A 20,368-nucleotide genomic window follows, 5' to 3' on the forward strand; every position below is an offset into this window, starting at 1 on the left:
TAAAGTTAACCAGATCATAAGTCGATCCATCGTTGTTAAAATCACGAGTTGACTCGTAAAATCGTATATATGATTTTACGAGTCAACTATATCTAACATGTAAAATAGAACCAAAAACTCGAAAACTAGTAAAATTAGACTTGACTCATGCAAAACCAATAAAATCAAACCGAATTTACTAGATTATAATAAGTATAAAATGAGTGGTTTTATTGGTTTTATATGAATAATCGATTGACAGATTCTAGATTTTTTTTTTAATTTTTATTCTACTTTAATTTTAATTGTGTTATACTACTGTGATGAAATTATCAATATATAATTAGCTGAAAAAACTTACTTGGGATTTTATAATCTAAGTTTACATTGCATTTTTCATATCCTGTCGAATTTTTTTTTTTTTACAACTTTAGATCAACTTATTAGATTAACAAGATTTGATTGAATTAATATTTTTTTAATTCAAGTTAAAACTAGATTTTAATTACAATTTTTCCGGAACAATCCGTTGGCCGGACAAGTTTAATAAATATTCAATCTTTTGACACACAAGCTGTCTCAAGATTCTCAATTCATAAATTGTCTAAGTATGTAACAATGAGTGACCGTCGCTCGTTATTACACATACTACAGTATGTGCTAAACTATTAATAAATCTTATTAGTTAATTTGTGTGAGTCATGTATAATCCATATGGAATGATTATGCATGCAGACGTCTATACTAATTCAAAATTATATGAAGAATTCCAACCAATTGTAAATTATACCAAACCATAAGATAAATTAGAAAATGTCTCCATTTTTTTTAATGCCTAAAATGTCTAATAAATAGGAGTAATTACTATTTTTTTAGACAAAAGACCACACCCCCCCTCCTAATTTACTAGCATGAAATACTTCTTTTACTTATAAAATTTAATTTATGAAAAAATAAATTTTAATTGGATAAACACAACATGCTGTATGAATGATAAGTTAATCTGTTCTTTATATTATTATATTATTTTTAAATTTAATAAATTAAAATCATGAAAAAAAATGCTTTTAAATGCACCAATCTGAATGAAAATAACTTATTTTATATATATATATATATATATATATTAAAAAACTAAGATTTTAATAGACATAAAATATAAAAATAAATAACTATCAATGATTTTGAAGAAAAAATTCTCTTAATAAATACACCAACATAAATGAAAATAACTTGTTATATATATAAAATTTGATTAAAAAACTTCAAAAACATACTATTATATTTTAAATATTTCCATTTAAAAAAATAAAAAAGTGAATAATAATAGTATTTTGAAAATAACATAAAGGTAAAAATTAGCCCTTTACTTTCTCTACCCTACAAAAAATATAAACCAATAGGATAACCCAAACCGGGAGGCTCGGAACCAGGTTCGGCGAGCCTTTTGCTCTTCAATATTAGACACAGCAACATCACTGAGACACATATAGACAGAGAAAGAGAAAAGACACCAAAACCACAGAGAAAGTTAAGAGAGAAGATTTTCCCACGAAAATTCTCTCTCTTCCCTCTCCCTCTCTCTATCTATCCCTCTTTATAATTCAAGAGAATATGTCTCTGTAGATCTCTCTCTAAAGAAGCACCACATTTCCTGTTTTTATCTCTCCTAAAAAATACAACAAGAACAACAACTATAGATATATATATATATATGTATGCATACATGCACATTGCATTGTATACGTAGAAAGATACATTTTTTTTTTCTTTTCTTCGTTTTTTGAGGTTAAATGGGAAATATTTGAATTGGGTTTTTTGAGATAGGATCTCTAGAGTTGGAAAGATTGGATTTTTTTGTTGTGGGGTGATGATATTTTTGAAGGAAAGAAAAAAATGGAAACAGAGCAGCAGCAACAAGTTTGGCCTTTCTCTGCTGCTTCTGTTGTAGAGGACATGATTCAAGAAAATATTGGAGCTCGACCAAGAGATGTTGATTTGGTGGCTTCAAGAAAAGCTGAAGAAGCTTGTATGACATCAATCTTCTCCTTCATTTATTTCTTTGTTGCACATTTTGATTGAATTTGATCATGCCTTTTAGTTTTTAGATCTTTGATTATTGGAGGATGCTTGAGAAGCTTCTGGTCTGTGTTTTGATTTCATTTTTGTGGAATCTTGAATGATCTATAAGGAGTTTGTAGGCTGTTGAATTTTATGGATTAGGTGGCTGGTTCACAGAAGTTGGATTAATGCACAACATGGAAATGGAATTTGTAGTATTTTAGGGTCATATTTCATGAATTGTGTGATCCTATATTGATATCAATACAGTTTTTTCCTAACATTCTTGGATTTTTATGGTAATTTTGTGAAAGTTCATTCCCTAGGCATGAAAAATTGAGCTATTGTTGTTCATCTTTTTCTTAGTGATGATCATTGAATCAGTATGTAGATGAAACTTTTGCCAAGTTAGAGAGTTCTCATAATTACTTCTTTCATGGTGCTTATTCTTTGTATTTTTATTTTTTGAGGAATTCCCGTCATGTGGTCAGATGGAATTGTTGTCGTAAAATTGGAATCGGAATAGGGGGGCTTCAACTTGAAAAAGTTACTTCTTTGTACGCCTTATATTTTCCTGTAAAAGAAGAAAAAGAAAAAAAAGAGGGGCATGGTGATTTTACATCTCTGTGTTGGTTTACAGCCTTGAGAAGGTATGAAGCAGCTGGGTGGCTTCGAAAGACAGCAGGAGTTGTTGGGGGTAAAGATTTGCCAGCTGAGCCCTCTGAAGAAGAATTCAGGTTTGGATTGCGAAGTGGGATAATTTTGTGTACAGTCCTTAACAAGATTCAACCTGGAGCAGTTCCAAAGGTATCATTCAGCCTGGTGTTTATTTTATTATGTTTTGGAGGATAGTTATACTTATTTGTTGGTATTGGTGATGTTTATTGTTTATAGGTAGTGGAAGGTCCTGGTGATTCTGTTGAAGTTCCTGATGGGGCTGCTTTATCAGCATTTCAGTACTTCGAAAACGTGAGAAACTTCCTGGTAGCTGTTGAGGAAATGGGGATTCCAAACTTTGAAGCTTCTGATTTGGAACAGGTGAGAGATTAACTTTAGGTTGAAACAGAAAGGAAAATCTGGAAAATGCCATGCTAATCTTCTATTACTTTGTGAGAGTTGTCTTCCTGCTGTGATATTCTTTTGTATCATGAACTTCCAGGGAGGAAAATCTGCTAGGGTTGTGAACTGTATTTTAGCTCTTAAGTCATATAATGAATGGAAACAAAGTGGTGGAATTGGGACATGGAAATATGGAGGAAACTTGAAACCCTCATCTTGTGGGGGTGGGAAACTCTTCATGCGAAAAAATTCCGAGCCTTTCATGAGTTCCTTTTCTCGGATGAGCAGTGGTGATCCATCTTCATTTGATGAACAATTCCGTGACCTAAGCGAAGCTGTGAGTGAACTTTTCTGTTTTTTAGTTTTACGATTTTAGAGAGGTGACTAGCAATTATAAGCTCATTTGCATGTGCAGGGCGCCTCTCGTTCTTTGAAGATGCTTGTCCGTACAGTTCTTTCAAACAGGAAGCAAGAAGAAATACCAAATGTAGGTGTTCTGATGCTTGTTACCTTAATTTTTTAGATGAATTTCCTCATCAGAATGAGAATTTTGAAGGAGATCCCATCACGTAGACGCACAAGAAATTGACAGAAATTCTTCCTCATAACACTCTGATTGGTAACAGATTGTAGAGTCTATGCTAAATAAAGTCATGGAGGAGTTCGAGCGTCGGTTGGTGAGCCAGAATGAGCAGGTGAGCTGTCATGTTTACTGAAATGATATCATCCTCCTTTGTCTCCCTCCATATTCTCGTGTGGTTTGTGTACTGAAGAAGTTACCTCTTCATATTATTGCTAATAAATCAAATGGGAAATCATGCATACGAAACTGACAGATGAAAACAACAGCAAAAGATATGGAAGAATCTAGCCCTGACATGCCTCTTTCAAGCTCTAGCGATACAAGGGTATGCACTTGGCTTGCACTATGAATATTTCGCTCATGCAATGCAGTTGCATAACCTGAAATGTAATTTCGAAAGCATGTTTTTATATTTACAAATGCTCAGAATTATTGAAACCAATTGGGTGACATTTTCTTTTACTAATGCTATGGTTAAGATGGAAGAAGACTCTTCCACACAAATCAATACAGAGGAATGGTGCACTTATAAGGGCAATCCTCATGAGGAATCAAATGACCAGCTTTTGAAACAGCAAGTGTTGGTTGATCGACAACAAAAAGACATTAAGGTAATGTCTCTGTATTGTTCTAGGGTGAAGTCTTTAAGCCTTTCCACAAGGCTTTAATCATTGATAAATGATGATACCTGCAGGAATTGAAACTTACTCTTCATGCTACGAAAGAAGGAATGCATTTTTTGCAGATGAAATATCTGGAGGAGTTCAACAATTTAGGTACAATTAAGATTCTATGCACTTCTTCCAGATTATTAGAAGAGGAGTAATATATATCATTACTAGTTTCTTGTAACAGGTAAGCACTTGTATGGTCTAGCTCATGCTGCTTCAGGCTACCAGAGAGTCCTAGAGGAGAACCGCAAGTTATACAATCAAGTGCAGGACCTGAAAGGTATTATCTTTTTATTTTGAATTTTGATTCCATGGATTTACTGCACTCATACACTAAGTTTCTCTACTAAATTTAATGATAATGAATATGATTTATTAGGAAATATTAGAGTATATTGTCGAGTAAGACCCTTCTTGACTGGGCAACCAAATCGTTTTGGTACGGTGGATCGCATAGATGAAGGGAGCATTTCAATTATCACCCCTTCGAAATATGGCAAAGAGGGACGCAAATCATTTAGCTTCAACAAGGTTTTTGGTCCTTTGGCAACTCAAGGTGAGTATGGCTCCATTCAGGTTCTTTTTCGTTCTTATCAGCTTTCCTTAACTTTTTTTTCCTTCTATTTTTCCTTCAGGGGAGGTTTTTGCAGACACCCAGCCTTTGATCCGGTCTGTTCTTGATGGGTACAATGTATGTATATTTGCATATGGCCAAACAGGATCCGGGAAGACCTATACTATGGTGAGATGATTCATGTACCATATTAAAACATAAATCTTGGTCAACAGCCTTCGGTTAATCATTTAACTTTATTCATTTCCTTCATTTTTCAGACTGGTCCCGAGGATCTTACAGAGGAAAGCCTAGGTGTAAACTACAGGGCATTGAGTGATCTATTTCTCCTCTCAGATCAAAGAAAGGAAGTTATTTGCTACGATATCTCTGTCCAAATGCTTGAAATTTACAACGAGCAAGTGAGGGATCTCCTTGCAACTGATGGTCTCAACAGAAGATATCCTTCATGACACTATTTTCTTTCAGTTTGACAATGTCTTTCCTTCAACTCAGCTTACTTTTCTACTTGGATTCTTAACTCCTGTATACATTAGATATTCGAAACAGTTCTCAGAATGGAATAAACGTACCAGATGCAAGTCTTGTGTCTGTATCATCACCATCTGATGTCTTAAATTTGATGAACATCGGGCAAAGGAATCGTGCAGTTAGCGCTACAGCAATGAATGACCGGAGCAGTCGCTCCCACAGGTGTGCCTAATGCTGCAGAAAATGTCTCATGTCGCAGTTGTGATGTTCAGAGTACAAATAAAATAATAGTGCTTAATTAAATGATACTTATATATTGGCCCATATTTGCAGCTGCCTGACAGTTCATGTTCAAGGGAGAGACCTGACATCTGGAGCAGTACTCCGTGGTTCGATGCATCTAGTTGACCTGGCAGGAAGTGAACGGGTTGACAAATCTGAGGTGACAGGAGATAGATTAAAGGAAGCACAGCATATCAATAGATCTCTTTCTGCTTTGGGAGATGTGATTGCCTCTCTTGCTCAAAAAAACTCACATGTTCCCTACAGGAACAGCAAACTCACTCAACTACTCCAGGATTCACTTGGTAAGATTAACCAAAGGCATTCTGTTTCCCTTCTTTCTCTAATATAATCTCATTCTGCTTATTTTTCTGGTCCAAATAATCACCAGGAGGGCAGGCTAAGACACTCATGTTTGTCCACATAAGTCCTGAGGCTGATGCTCTTGGAGAAACAATTAGCACACTTAAATTCGCTGAACGGGTTGCCACTGTTGAGCTTGGCGCTGCACGAGTTAATAAAGATAGTTCAGAGGTGAAGGAGCTGAAAGAGCAGGTTCTTACTTTATGCTCTTCATCTTTTTTTCTTCTTTGAGATCAGGTTAAGAATTGGCCTCATTTTATATTTGTACATGATACAAAAGAAAATGATGGGCTTGCCTGTTATCAGATATTTTTTTCCGTAAGGCACGTCTTAGAGCTGCTATTTTTGTTATTATCTCTTACGTACCTTTTCATCTAGAAGTGCAGTGACTTATTTTTATTATGTCTGGTTTCAGATGGCTAATCTCAAAGCAGCCTTAGCAATGAAGGAAGGAGAGTCAGAAAATTCACAGCATTCTCGATCCAGCACCCCAGAAAGACTTAAAAGGAAGCCTGGTTTGCCCTTTTCTTATAGTTGGCATAGTGCAAGTAGCATCACCAGTGGTCATAGGCAGATGGAGGATGGTAATGCAGAGGTAAAAAAGTTAACATAACCAATGACTGAAATTGATTCTTTGCACGCTGCTTTCAGTTGTAGATATATTTGTTTAATGATTAATCTTGCCTGAGCATGGAGGTTGTACTCCTGGTTTACATTTAATGCCCAAGGGCACGCATCTTTTAATGCTTGGATTTCCCATTTAATAATCTGGATAATGCTTATTTTACTACTTATACTAAGACATGCCATTTTACCATTAGAAATCATCTCAACATCATGTGAAAATGATTTTACTGCAGTTTGTAATATGTATATATTTGCCCAATTTAGCCATCTATCAAAGAATAAAGTTAACATTCATAACCATAATTTACATACTGATTAATGATCTGCAGGTTAGGAACCACTATTCGTCTATTCCAAGAAGGCGAAGCTTGGATCCCCAGGACTTGATCATGTATTCACCTCCTTGGTCATCTGCTGGCAGTCCTGCATTGAGTGGAAAGGAGGATGATAAAGAATCGGTCTTTGGTGACTGGGTTGACAAGGTCATGGTGAATAGGCTTGACGCTGCAAGAAGAGATGAAAATCCTGCAGGGCAATGGGAAGTAGACAGCAGACAATTGCCTGGCATGTTTTATCAGGTTTATGCTCGAGAACCTTCAAAGATTTATCCAGAACAACCCTACAAATCTCCACAGAACACAAAGGACAACCAAGAGTATGATGCTCAGAGGAGTAGGTTTGAAATGGCATCCACTGATGACTCTGATGAACTTGAGGCTGCAACAAGTGATTCTTCTGAGCCAGATTTGCTATGGCAATCTAACATTCCTAGAATGACCAGCCTTCCCAATCCCAATGTGTTGGGATCTAAAACAAAGAAGACTACTAATCCAAGGGGATTCAAGAGCACCGAAACAAGGTAAGCTATCTGATTACTGATCTCTTTTCTTTGAGTCACATTTCTGGTTATGTAAACTTATAGATGCATGCATTACTTATCTAACATGTAAGCTTTCTTTGCTGTTGACACCACTGCTATTTTATCTTGTTGCCAGACTAGCATGTTCTCTTAAGGTTGCCACTTCGATTTTTGTCAACAGGAAGTTTAATACTTTAATTTTTCTGGTTTTGTTAACAGGAGTTTAATTCCATCGCTAATTCCTTCACCGTCAAGGAAACTACCAAATGGGGTGAGTCCAGGCCTCAACAAACCTGGAAGGCAGCTAGTTTCTGTTGATGGAAAGAGGAAAACTGGGCATGCAAAGTGACATAAAAGGAAGTGGCTTGGTGATATATTTTTCTTTTCTTTTCCTTTTTTCCATTTTTTGTGTATCTATTGTATAGTTGTAGAGAAAGGGATATAGAGAGGAGAAAGAGTTGAATGGTAATGGATTTCAGTTGCCTGTGTTTCCGTGGTGGTGATCATGAGGTTTATGCTGTCCCACCATGCCGATTTCGATTTGTTTATACGAGTGTTCTTCATCTGGTGAATTCTTTTGACATCTTCTTCTTTTCCTTTTGTATTGATCAGTTGTTTAAAGAGAAGTGCAATATATAGAAAAGATCAAGAAATTACATCATCCCGTCTTCATTATGTGTTTCTGCACTTGTACTTTTCTCAGCCTTTTGGATAACATTAAGCGATTATGTTTCTGTATGGCATCCTTTCTGGATCATAAACTCAGAAGAGGAGAGAAAACAAAGCAAGGAAAGCAAATGAACATAAACTCATAAATTTGACACAAGTTTCTGCTTCTCTAAGTTAGTCTGAAAATGCACGGGCAATTAGCAAAGCTATGGCATTGTATTTGCGTTGCCCTGAATATCTATGGAAGTTTGGTGATGTGTTTACAACAGTTCCATGCCTGTCCTCAATGTATCCAATGCAGCTGACCAGCTAGCTAAACTCCCTCCTCTTTTGCTACTCTTCCCCAGTTTTACTGATACAAGCATCTTTAGTTCCTCAATTGGATAGCTGGTATAAGATTTTGAAATACAAATATTGCTATCATAGCCTACATATGACTTCATTCTACAAACGCTAGCAATCTTATGATCTCTAGAGACAGAAAATGATCCCTGGAATGATATCTTAATATATTTTCCAGTTTTATTACTTGGACTCCGGATCTGGATCCGTACCTGATATGGTAGTTTGTCTGACTACTTGGCTATTGATAAGCAGCAGGTGCAACTCATCGTAATGTGTAGTGAGAAACTCAGCAACCACAGTGCCATAAGCATATGATGTTAGTCTTGAATAGTAGGATCCTGCTGGTCTGGTTAATAAATGGAGACATATTTACGAAAGGCAAAGGGATGCATGATACTAATAATTAACCAGTCTTCTTTAAAAAAGAAAACCCTAGTTCAATTACAAAGGTAGGAGGATTCGGCAACATGTGGCTCCTCAACCAGTATTCACTGTGCCAGCAAGAATTTCAATGGAGAACTTGCATCAATGTGAGCTCATGACATCTTTTGACATATAAAGTTCTTCACCTAGCTAGTTATATAGCTGAATTTAGCCGAATCAACTGGTTATTAAAAAATATTTGGAGTTGATGGGATTTTACAGATCAATATTTAATCCAATTTAATTACAAATTCGATTGCAATCAAATTTCAAATCTCAATTTCCCCGAATCAATTTATGAAGCTATAAGTTTAGCAAGCATGACCACGATTGTGACTTCCCTCTCAGGCCAACAAACGTCCACTTGCTTTGCGTGTGGATGCAAGTCAACCTTTCCAGCTAGGGATAGGGACCCCATTGGAATGAGTGGGAAAACCCTAAGTGGGGCCCAATCACACATGGCCACGTCAGGAGGTGCCATTGATGCTTGTTTCTCTTATGAGTGATAGAAAAATATATTTATATCCACAAAAATCCCATCAAGACAACACCACCACCATCGCTTGCCCCCGGTGAAAGAATTTAGGGTTTTGCCACCCCATTGTGATTTTTTTTTTCTTGAAGATTCAGTCCCGCCTTCATCTTATGTATATTCAAGCCCTTGAATGGATTGAGATAGGTAAATTTTTTTAAAAATTTCTTATTTTGGCAAGGATGATTCTTCACACAAGAAATCATTTTTAACCTAATCTGCTGGTCCTTTTTTAAAGGATTGGACGTTAAGATCAAGGCACATGGTTTTCTAGAGATCATTTTCAATGAATTGGATTGACACTGAATGTGAAAGGAAAGATGAAATGTCATTCCAGCAATGGAGTCCAGCTATAAGGAAAATGATAGTCCAAAAAAAGAAAGGGCAAAGCACTTGAATTATAATGAAGTATCTTTAGATCAACCAAAGCAAAATAAAAAAATTCTAATCTTGCATGCTCATTCTCTGCCTTTACAAATATAGAATAGTTATAAGAACTAATTTAGAAATGGACTCGACTCGACTCGAATACAGGATGATGAATTAGATGAGTTGATTGACAAATTTATATAATTTTACATAATTTTTTAGCTTCTTACATCACCATATGACATTCTTTATCTGTCAAAATAGCATAGTTATAAGATCCGGTCAAGAAGTTAACCCTGCCTAAGATCCAGGTTATGAATTAGATAGATTCACCTACGAGTTGGCATAATTTCATATGATATATTAGTTTTATACATTATCTTTGTGGTATTTTTTATCCCTTAAAATAGTATAGTTATAATACCCGATATAAGAGTTGACATGTTAACTTACATAATGGCCGATCAACTTTTATTTTTATTATTAAACTCTTGAAAATGACATTGTTTGATAAAAAAAAAATAGATTTTTCCACTTATCTATCCAAACCTAACCTCGAACCAGCAAATCACCAAGTTAACCCATTTAAGTCAGCCTCGTATTACAAGTAGTTGGCTGGTCTATTTTGATTGTGAAATTGCTTATCATGATTAGATCAATTAATCAGCTTGTTTTCCCCTTATCCCACATAATTATTGCCAGCCAACATACAGCACCTTTTCTCAATATATCTCAAGCATGTTTATCAAAGTCAAAACCCTAACAATGACATTTGTTGAGGGAGCGAAAGAAATTCCCAATAAGTAAATTAACAACAAAAGTCAAAACCCACTAAATAAAAAATAATAATCATTTTAGTCCCTCGTCATCTGCTAATTCAGTTGGATTGCATCTCTTATGATGTTCCAATTTTTTTTATTTTTTTTTAAGACAGGACATCCTTTCCACTACTGTAATATGAGACAAATTTTAGAATATCTTTCTGCCTCACTACATATTTTGCTTGCCAGATACTTCAAATAATGATGTGAGATGGTATACTTTCGTTCACATTTATTAAATTCGACTAGACTTGGCTTGTAATATAAATAAAAATTGTTTTTTTAACCCATATTAAAAAAATAAAAAAAATAAAAAAATAAAAATCATTACAAATAGTAAATTAATAATGAAAGGTTTCAAGAATCAAGAAATGCAAAAAAAAAAGAAAGAAAAATAGAAAAAATCTTTAAGCAAATATACCTTTTGATTTCAGCTAATTAACACAATCAATGTTATTAATTAACCGGAGGATAATTGATTCTTGTTTTTCTAAATTAGAGAGAAGGGTGAGGCATAATGCAAGGTTTTGAAATTTGCAGGTAAAGTTTTTTTCCTTCGGTTTTGCTTAAATGTTGTTTTTTTCCTACTGTTCGTTCTATTTTTAAATGAAAAAAATTAACGTTGGTCAACAGATATAAAATAAAAACGTTGATCAATGGATATAAACCAACTGAGAAAAAAAGGTAGTCAATATTGTTCTTTACATTTGCCTTTTGATACATACAAATGTAGGAATAACAATTATTGTGTTCAACAGCTATTTTAGCTGTCAATTTAATTGACCGGTTGGGGTGCATAGAAATAAACAGAAAACAAAAAGCTAAAAGTATAATTTTTTTTTTGTTCTTTTAACTTCCCGGTTGGAGATGAACGGATCTTTAAGTTCTCTAACCTAGATCAATTTTTTAATTTTTTTTTTTTTTAGCTTGACGAGTGTTTCACCCAGCTAGAGCAATGATCTAATTTTTTTTTTCTAATATATATATGCATGTTCTAAAAATAGTACAGAATATTATTTATATTTAATGATTATAGATTACATAAATTTTGTTTTTGAAAATTTGATTTAAAAAAAAAGGTTTGGACAGGTCAGGTAACATTGGATGGAAAATTTCCTCAACCCAACCTGGTCCAACTGGGTTGAAGTCGAAATTAGATGATGAATGCAAATATTTCAAGTTGAAGTAGGATAAAGCAACTTCGATCTAATTCAACACCATTCTTAATCAATTATTTATATTTTTTTAACACCATTCTTGATCAATTATTTATCTTTTTTAAAATAATATTATTTTAATTTTTTTTTTAAAAAAATTTAGTCAACTTGATTTTTTTTTGGATTAATTTAGATTGGATTTTATAGAAATAATAAGATAAAAAAAATTGATGAAAAACCTAATTGGAAAGGTTTTTTTTTTTTTTAGTTTAATGTGGGTGTCCGGGTTAGCTTGTGCGTACCTCGACTAATCCCACGGGCCCTGAAATTAACGACCATATAAGCCTCCAGTGATCATCATATGAGCAATCTCAGAAAAGATTTTTTTTATATTGCATAGAATGATTAAGATATCAAGATTGTCATCAATATTTAAAATATTAAAAAAGATATTTTGTAATTATTTAAAATATAGTGAAAATTGTTTTAGTTTGAAAATATATTAAAATAATATTTTAAATTTATTTTTAATATTAATATATATCAAAACAATTCAGCAACATAAAATAAAAAGAAATTTTAAAACACGTTACAACCGCAATCTCAGGTACCATCTTTGCCCGAAAAAAACTCACCTCTTGAACACTCACCAGCGCACACAGAAAAACCCCGCGTCTCTCTCTCTCTATCTATATTTTACGTCTCTCTAGATTTCTCTTCCAATCAAATCACTCAAACTTGTAAGCTTTTTTTCTTTCTCTCTCTAAAAAAACCTGTCTTTTTCTTGGTTTGTTCAAGAATAAAAACTGAAACTCTGTCCTAGTTTTTAACGAAAAAATCTTGGGTTTTTGTTGCAGAAATGAAAGGTAATTAATAGATCAAATCTTGCCAATGCTGGATCTGTTGACACCTCTTCATGTTTCAACCGTGAGTGCCTTTTCTTTTCTGGGTTTGTTTTTTAATGCTCTTGGCTTTCACTTTTTAATATACATTTTGTGTTTAAGTGCTTAAAGTTGTGTTTTTTGGCTTAATTCAGTGACCCTTTGTGGTTCTTTTTGTTTTTGGGTACTCAAGTTTGGTTCTTGATGGAAAATAAGGAAGACCCATTTCTTGAGATTTGAGTAATTTTGGTGGGTGATGAATAATTTGGTGAAGTTTTGTTGAAGGAGTGTAGTGGGTTTGTTTTGATGGAAAATAATGAAGACCCATTTGTTGGGATTTGCACTTTTTGGGTTTGGTCATTTGATTTGTTCTTATTTGAGTGAAAATTAGATAAAATCGTGGAGAATTGGGGTGGTTGATGAATTATGTACTGAAGTCTTGTTTGAGTGGGGTTGAAGAAATAAGGTTTTAGCATTAATTTTTTTTACTAGTGTAAAGACTGAGACTTTCATAGTTGCATTAACTATTTCTAGCTTTAGTTTACTTGCAGATGCATTGTTTTGTACTGAATTGATTTATAAAATTTTAAATTTAGTTCAGATACTCGTGTGAAATTATATGAAATAGATGGCATTTTACTCAAAAGCTTTCTTTTTCGTTTTCACGGTGAAGATATTCCTGGAAAAAAAGAGAGATTCTTTTAGGGATTTTAGTGTTTGTTGAACTACATTGTCATGTAAAGGTTTTATGATTCAGTCAGATACGCATCTTTAATTTGCTTCATGAAAGATTGAATAGGGTTTTGGCACTGGGGTTATGGAAATGTTGACACGTAAACTGCCATGAGCCAGGACGAAGTATCAAGGATGAGACCTCCTCTCGTTCCACTTGCGACATTGATTGGACGTGAGCTTAGGAACGAGAAGATTGAGAAACCTTACGTGAAGTATGGACAAGCTGCTTTAGCAAAGAAAGGAGAGGATTACTTTCTCATAAAACCCGACTGCCAGAGGGTTGCTGGGGATCTGTCGACATCATTTTCTGTGTTTGCGGTACTCCCCTTTTCTTTTATACACGTTATTTACTTCCTCATTCAAGAGATGATTCTGCATGGTTGCTGAGATAGTCAAGCAGAGGAAAAGGAAAGGATCAAATAATTTATGGGTTTAACGTGAAAAAAATATTCACCCTCCTTTTCTCCTTCAGTCCCAAATATTTGGAGACTTGATTTGAATCTTTAATTTATTTCCCTTTATTTTCCCAACCTTTATCCATGATAAAGTGGACCTTGTGTGAATTAGGAGTAACTTTAGAACCCACCAAAATTCTTAAATTTGGTTTTATTGATTTCCACAGAAATACTCAGTATTCGTTTTGTTGGCAGATCTTTGATGGACATAATGGGATATCAGCTGCTATCTTTGCAAAGGAGCAGTTACTGGATAATGTCTTGAGTGCAATTCCTCAAGACATCAGTAGGGAAGAGTGGCTTCAAGCGCTTCCTCGAGCACTTGTTGCTGGTTTTGTGAAAACTGACATAGAATTCCAGCAGGGAGGTATGTCTATGTACCCCTTCTATTGTAGTTTTATTCTTTTTGTTGCATCCTACACTTCTTTTCTCTGTGTGTGTGTGTCTGTACAGGTTCTAACCTTTCAGTTTAATGTAAATTGCAGGGGAGACTTCCGGGACAACTGTGACATTTGTCATAATCGATGGGTGGACTGTGACTGTTGCTTCTGTGGGGGATTCACGATGCATATTGGACAGCCAGGGGGGTGTGGTTTCTCTCTTGACAGTTGATCACAGGCTGGAAGAAAATGTAGAAGAGAGGGAACGTGTAACTGCAAGTGGGGGTGAAGTAGGAAGGCTAAATGTTTTTGGGGGCAACGAGGTATGGTGCACTTTTTATTTGTCACTTATGACATGTTCAGATATGTATTTTATTCTCCCCCTCCTCCCCTCTTGTTTTTATCTTATGTGTACAATCTCCCAATGGTTTGTAGGTTGGTCCTCTGCGTTGTTGGCCAGGTGGATTATGTCTTTCTAGGTCAATTGGCGACACGGATGTTGGAGAGTTCATTGTTCCAATACCCCATGTTAAGCAAGTGAAAGTGAGCTCATTTTTTAATGTCAATGATGGGTTTTCAACTGTTTTTTTTTTAATTAATTTTGAAGCTTAGAAAATTCCTTTTCTGGTTATTTAGATTTCAAATTTTGGTGGAAGACTCGTCATCGCTTCTGATGGTATCTGGGATGCTTTATCTTCTGATATGGCTGCCAAGTCTTGTCGGGGTTTACCTGCAGAGCTTGCTGCAAAGTTGGTTGTTAAGGTGACATCTAGCATACTCTAGCTTCTTGTGTGTTTTCCATGATGCTTATGTTGCTTTATTGCTAATACTTGTTTGTTTTTGCTCTTTAGGAGGCATTGAGATCAAGGGGCCTGAAGGACGATACGACTTGCCTTGTTGTTGATATCATCCCATCTGACATTCTTTTCTTACCTCCAATACCCAGGAAGAAGCACAATATGTTCAGTTCGCTTCTTTTTGGAAAGAAAGCTCTGAGCTCTGTGAGCAAATCAACAAATAAGCTTTCTGCTGTTGGTGTGGTGGAGGAACTGTTTGAAGAGGGTTCAGCTGTTCTTGCAGAAAGGTATGTTGATTGTAAGATTCGTTTTTATTATTTTTCAAAGATAGTTTATGTAAAACCATAGAGTATAAGACCAGAGGAGAACTCACCTCCCTATGGTCTTTGATTACCTATCCCATTATTCAGCGGATGATGACAATTGATCTGTTTATTCCTTCACTTATATAATGCAACTATTAAGTGAAAAAGGGAAAGGGTAGTTTTGAAGTTCTGTCCTCTTGGAATGTAGTTTTTAATTTGTGGTTTCTTCATTTTTTTCAATGAAAATTCAGATTAGGTAAGGATTTCCCCGTGAACACCAACTCTGGGATACACAGATGTGCTGTCTGCCAAGTGGATCAAACCCCAGCTGACGGTTTATCAGTCAACTCGGGCTCTTTCTTCTCACCTGGGTCAAAGCCATGTGAAGGCCCCTTCCTCTGCAGTAACTGTCGGAAAAAGAAAGATGCTATGGAAGGCAAAAGGCCAAGTAGAACCACAGTGACTGCATAGCAACCTACCTATCTGGTAACAGAGTAAATATTTGACATATTTTTGCTGGCAGTGTGAGCATGCTTGGCTTTATTTTCCGGTACTGATTGTAATAGATTTGTAAGAAATGAGGTAGAAATACAGGGATTAGGTGTTTTTGTCTTTCAATTGTTTGTATTGATTGTGGTTTGTGCCCGGCTTCTGTACTGACTGACAGAAGACAGAAATGCTGTCTGATAGATATGTTTGTGATAGTTTGATTGCTAACAGTTTGAATTTGTAAGTAAAAATGAAGGCTGCATAGTTAAATGTTCTATTGTGTTTACTTCGGATACAATGTAATAGAATAGCAAACTACATACAAGAATGGCTTCATGTGATGTTTACAATTAAGAGTTTCTATGTTTTTGTCATGCTGTTTGGTTTCTAGGAATGTTAACCATTTTTGGCTAGTTTATTTGGGATTGACCCGTCTAGCTGACCAGGCCAAACCGGATAACTCGAGGCTAGTGGGGTGAGAAATAAAAGAGATATACTCGCTAGTGTTTTTTTGACCTTTTATTGCATGCCACTTGATGCTTCATCCATTACCCAAAAACTAAAGAAGCCACATGCCAAATATATTCATACGTGGTATAAATATATTTAAAGCTTTTGCACCATCTTCCCTCCTTTCTGCCTTTCTCTATAGTCCGAAGTGCAAAAGAGCAACAAAAAAGTAGAGTTGTTCTCCTGGTGTGCTCTGCTTTATACGAACGAAAAGAGATTCTTAAGAGGACAGTTGTTGGCTCATTATTGTTGCTTTTAACTTGTCAATCATAATAATCGATTACATGCATTCAAAAGTGAATTATTATTAAGGAAGTTGCCCCATAATCACTCTTGATAATGAAAGCTTGGTATCCATTGAATACATGAAAGATAAGTAGGATCCACCAGCTCCATATATGAAGTAAAAATATCAAGAAAAAAGAACTTGAATTTATTTAATTTTAATTAGCGAAAATCTAGATGGAACAAGCACACACATACGAGCAATAGAAAGAAAAGAAAACGAACAAGGACATGAGGTGTGAATTAGGCATGACAAGCAGCAATATGGTTCAAAGGCTTGCACCACAAGCAGTCAAGTGCTGCCTCCTAGAGTGGAGGCAGCCATTGCAGCTCAATTCCGTAGTTCCATCTATCAATGGGATCACCAGGCTTGATGTCCACAACAGAAGTATAAGCAGTGCACCCTCCAGCCCTGACCCTAATCCTATGTGAGGTCATTGCTGTATCTTTCAAAAAGTGGCAACAAAGAGTACCTTTGCATCCACTTCCCTCTCCAACCTCCTCATACTGCCTACAAAAGCTGGTCGATGAACAGTTCAACGGTGACAATAGGATGTTATCAGAACAGTTGAATAACATAACAGTGTTATGAGTGGATATGTTGAACGACAAGTTTTCGTTGAGACTTAATCCTCCAAGGGAAAGATCAGAGGAACAACATGTGTTCTTCACTATTAGGGGAGGGCTAATGACAAGCTTACGAACACTAGGGTTGATGCTAAGGATCCTGTAGTAAAACCCTTGAGCTGACAAGAACTCTAGAGCACCACTGTTGCAATAGATTCTGTACCTAGGGTTTCCACAATTATCACTTGTGCTAAGTGGGTAAGGGACTTCCATGTTGCCACATTTAGGGCAAACATCAAGGGCTGGTGCATGGGATAGTAAAGTGAGCAAAACGATTATCACGAACATCATCTTCACTCTAGTGTTCAGAACAGGAGAAAATACTAGATGAAGCAAGGAGCCTAACAGCTATTTGCCTTATATAGACACATTCACATGCACCCGTATGTAACTCTTTAAGCCATAAAGCCAATCAACTACTGCTAAATAAAATATGCTCACAAGATATTGGAAACAAAAACAATAATGAATTCTGATACAAGTGCGGTGTCCCTTAGTGAGTATCATGCAATCTGGGACCTGCACATGGCAGATTCTCTGCTACCTTCCTAAATAAAGACAATTAAATAGTCATCAAGTTTATATCACCTCCATGAACTTTGAAGCTGATTAGCTGAAGTAACAACACCAACCTAAAGAATCTGAGACAGCATATAACCCACCTGATACGTCAGATCATTCAACCATCAGATTGGCCTAACTTAGCAGGAAATGGGGATTAATCAACAGGCGACTCACAGCATCCAAAATTGAAAAGTTTAGCAAAAAGAAAGCAAACTTGTTGCTTCGATGAAACAGCTACACTTAATGACTACAAGGACATGTGTTCACTTGTCAAGAAATGCTAAAACCTCAGTGCGAAGTATAAATAACCAGGCATTAAAATGCAGTAACAGGGGCCATGAAGTCTGCATCACACCATAAATCTCATAACCAACACATAATAATCGAGGATAACAAATGATGAACTGAAACTTTGAATATGCTACTCAAAATCGTGCAAATGTGTGCGCACCAAGTTATACAGCAGTCTGGTCTTGGTTCCATAATCTCATCTGATTACATTCTAGATTTGTGGTGATTATCAAATGAATTCTTTGGTGGACATGCGTCAAAGAGACTGTATAATAAAATAACTAAATCCCACTTGCCTTCTTTTGAGTTTTCGTAGGCCATTTCCTGAAGTGGTTTTATATTAAATGATAAAAACTCTTTGGGTTGATCAAAGGTTGGCATCTTAAAATAGCATCATCACCTTAGATTTAGTTCCTGAATGGTATGATACGCTCCATTTAAATGACGCGTATATTATATATTTGCTGACATGTTTTATTAAGATGCACCAATAATTTTTTAATTTAAATATTCAAAAGTAAACATGAAAATATCAAAACACTTCTCATGAATTTGAGTTTTTTTTTTATCTAAGGTTAAATTCGTACTAGTACTTTATAAGAACAACGAAAAAACCAAAAAAATCTTTATTCAGCAACCCAATAATTTTTTGATCTTGAGAGTAAAACAATACTGTTAAAAAACTTATAAGAAAGCCCTTAGTTAATAATTTTAAATTTTGTTTATTTTTAAAATAAAAAAATATTTTTATTGTTTAAATTAAAAATAAACACATACATTTTTTTAATAACAATGTACCAGTGAAAAAGACAAAAACAAAATAATCAGCCTAATTTTTTCCCAATCAGGGTAAATACATAATTTCACTATAACAATAAACTATGAGTGTGTTTGGTATTGTGGTAGTTATTGTAGTTGTGGTTTGAAAAAAATTGTTTTATAAAAAGTACTTTTAGTTGAGGTTGGTTTGAAAAAATAGATGTTTGGTTAAAACTGTGGTTAAAATTGAAGTTGAAAAAAAAGTAGTTTAATGTGTTTGGTTAAGAATTCTTTTGAAATTGAGGTTATAAAATAATTTTATAAAACATATATTAATATTGATAATTTTTAATTTAAATATTGTAGATTTAACTTTTGTTATTACATCATGAAATAAATAATACTTTATATAAAATATTTTTTATTGTTCCATTAAAATATCTACAATTCCATCACGTATGAAATACATCCGACAAGGACTACAGTATTTTTGGTTGTTTAAGCGCGGAATAATATCAGGTAAAATATAATCAAGAACGAAATTAGGATTGCAATCAAATTCTGCAAATGCTACTTTATCAAGCGCTCTCTGTCTAATTTATGTAGTGTCATTAGATAATGTTAAACACTAGTTTTTCGAATAAAAAACAATTAAAAAATTAAAAATAATTTTTATTTTACTGGGTTGAACATGATTCAATGTATTTTAAGCTTTGAACCGGAACTGGTTTGGCCGGAACCGGTCCAACCGGAACTGTATGCATGTTACACTATTCATGCGAATTAAGTGTAACATGCATACAGTGTATAGTGTATGCAAGTTACACTGTGCGTGCTAATTAATTAGCATGCACAATGCGTAAATATGTGTTGCCCATTGTTTACTGTTGAAACAAAAACAGCCTCCTGCTGCTTCGCGATTCCTGCATTTGTAACTCAGTAAAAGATGGGATCTATAAATAGCAAACAACATTTTTTTCTGTAACCAAACATATATTTGCTGCGTTTTATTTTAACCGCCGCCGCAGCGGCAGCGGCGGATTCTATTATCTTCTTCTACAGTGAAAACACCACGAGTATATCACATGCTCTGGGCTTGATTGAATAGGAGTTGAATTGCGTATGCGGATTCTATTATCTTCTTCTACAGTGAAAACACCACGAGTATATCACATGCTCTGGGCTTGATTGAATAGGAGTTGAATTGCGTATAGGTGGCTTGAGACGGCATGGATGAATTGCACCAGCTGAAATGCAAATGTCGTCTTCGATTCAAAGGGGGGAAAGAGGAAAACAACCATGCTACTCACAAGCTACAATTTCGTTTAAATGATACTGATTTGCTAGAACAGATGGATGAATCGACAGTGAAAAAAGACACTGACACAGGCACTTTAATCCCTGACATTGGGGATAACTCGTAATCTCAACTTAGCAAGACATGA

General features: G+C 35.1%; 3 protein-coding genes and 1 long non-coding RNA gene across 6 annotated transcripts; 2 read left to right on the plus strand and 2 right to left on the minus strand.

Annotated features, from left to right (window-relative positions):
• The first annotated feature begins 1,462 nt into the window (after positions 1–1,462).
• On the plus strand, positions 1,463–8,190 carry LOC18098625 (kinesin-like protein KIN-14G). 2 transcript variants are annotated; one of them, XM_024602375.2, is made up of 19 exons: positions 1,463–2,008; positions 2,681–2,847; positions 2,935–3,078; positions 3,200–3,436; positions 3,515–3,586; positions 3,726–3,794; positions 3,936–4,007; positions 4,162–4,293; positions 4,377–4,458; positions 4,538–4,633; positions 4,733–4,909; positions 4,989–5,095; positions 5,188–5,366; positions 5,459–5,620; positions 5,732–5,985; positions 6,072–6,235; positions 6,459–6,638; positions 7,000–7,529; positions 7,749–8,190. In XM_024602375.2, the coding sequence occupies exons 1-19, from the start codon at positions 1,876–1,878 to the stop codon at positions 7,876–7,878; spliced, it is 3,087 nt and encodes a 1,028-aa protein (XP_024458143.1). In that variant the 5' UTR covers positions 1,463–1,875; the 3' UTR covers positions 7,879–8,190. The 2 variants fall into 2 exon arrangements, with proteins under 2 accessions (XP_024458143.1, XP_024458144.1); XM_024602376.2 differs by lacking the exon at positions 3,936–4,007.
• Positions 8,191–8,305: 115 nt separating this feature from the next.
• LOC112327661 (uncharacterized) lies at positions 8,306–9,608 on the minus strand. The gene is made up of 2 exons (XR_002982081.2): positions 8,753–9,608; positions 8,306–8,550 (listed from the first exon to the last, which is right to left on the minus strand). It is a non-coding gene; the product is annotated as an uncharacterized LOC112327661 (long non-coding RNA).
• Positions 9,609–12,424: 2,816 nt separating this feature from the next.
• Positions 12,425–16,261, plus strand: LOC18098626 (probable protein phosphatase 2C 5). Of its 2 annotated transcripts, none has more exons than XM_006382371.3 (9): positions 12,425–12,585; positions 12,703–12,772; positions 13,579–13,779; positions 14,112–14,283; positions 14,402–14,619; positions 14,732–14,839; positions 14,933–15,058; positions 15,148–15,380; positions 15,650–16,261. In XM_006382371.3, the coding sequence occupies exons 2-9, from the start codon at positions 12,737–12,739 to the stop codon at positions 15,867–15,869; spliced, it is 1,314 nt and encodes a 437-aa protein (XP_006382433.2). In that variant the 5' UTR covers positions 12,425–12,585; positions 12,703–12,736; the 3' UTR covers positions 15,870–16,261. The 2 variants fall into 2 exon arrangements, with proteins under 2 accessions (XP_006382433.2, XP_024457985.1); XM_024602217.2 differs by having other exon boundaries at positions 12,465–12,585; positions 13,526–13,779.
• Positions 16,262–16,809: 548 nt separating this feature from the next.
• On the minus strand, positions 16,810–17,653 carry LOC18098627 (wall-associated receptor kinase-like 20). The gene has a single exon (XM_006382372.3). The coding sequence runs from the start codon at positions 17,598–17,600 to the stop codon at positions 16,989–16,991; it is 612 nt and encodes a 203-aa protein (XP_006382434.3). The 5' UTR covers positions 17,601–17,653; the 3' UTR covers positions 16,810–16,988.
• Positions 17,654–20,368: the final 2,715 nt, after the last annotated feature.

The sequence above is a fragment of the Populus trichocarpa genome, chromosome 5 (assembly GCF_000002775.5).
Source record: "Populus trichocarpa isolate Nisqually-1 chromosome 5, P.trichocarpa_v4.1, whole genome shotgun sequence".
Taxonomy (NCBI): Eukaryota; Viridiplantae; Streptophyta; class Magnoliopsida; order Malpighiales; family Salicaceae; genus Populus; species Populus trichocarpa.

Excerpts from the sequence above, each read along its gene's own strand:
- LOC18098625 (XM_024602375.2), top strand. The coding sequence starts at position 1,876 with ATGGAAACAGAGCAGCAGCAACAAGTTTGGCCTTTCTCTGCTGCTTCT. Across the intron at positions 5,621-5,731 it reads CGGAGCAGTCGCTCCCACAG|CTGCCTGACAGTTCATGTTC; the intron begins GTGTGCCTAATG and ends CCATATTTGCAG. Across the intron at positions 6,236-6,458 it reads TGAAGGAGCTGAAAGAGCAG|ATGGCTAATCTCAAAGCAGC; the intron begins GTTCTTACTTTA and ends GTCTGGTTTCAG.
- LOC18098626 (XM_006382371.3), top strand. The coding sequence starts at position 12,737 with ATGCTGGATCTGTTGACACCTCTTCATGTTTCAACC. Across the intron at positions 14,840-14,932 it reads CCCATGTTAAGCAAGTGAAA|ATTTCAAATTTTGGTGGAAG; the intron begins GTGAGCTCATTT and ends CTGGTTATTTAG. Across the intron at positions 15,059-15,147 it reads CTGCAAAGTTGGTTGTTAAG|GAGGCATTGAGATCAAGGGG; the intron begins GTGACATCTAGC and ends TTTGCTCTTTAG.
- LOC18098627 (XM_006382372.3), bottom strand. The coding sequence starts at position 17,600 with ATGATGTTCGTGATAATCGTTTTGCTCACTTTACTATCCCATGCACCA.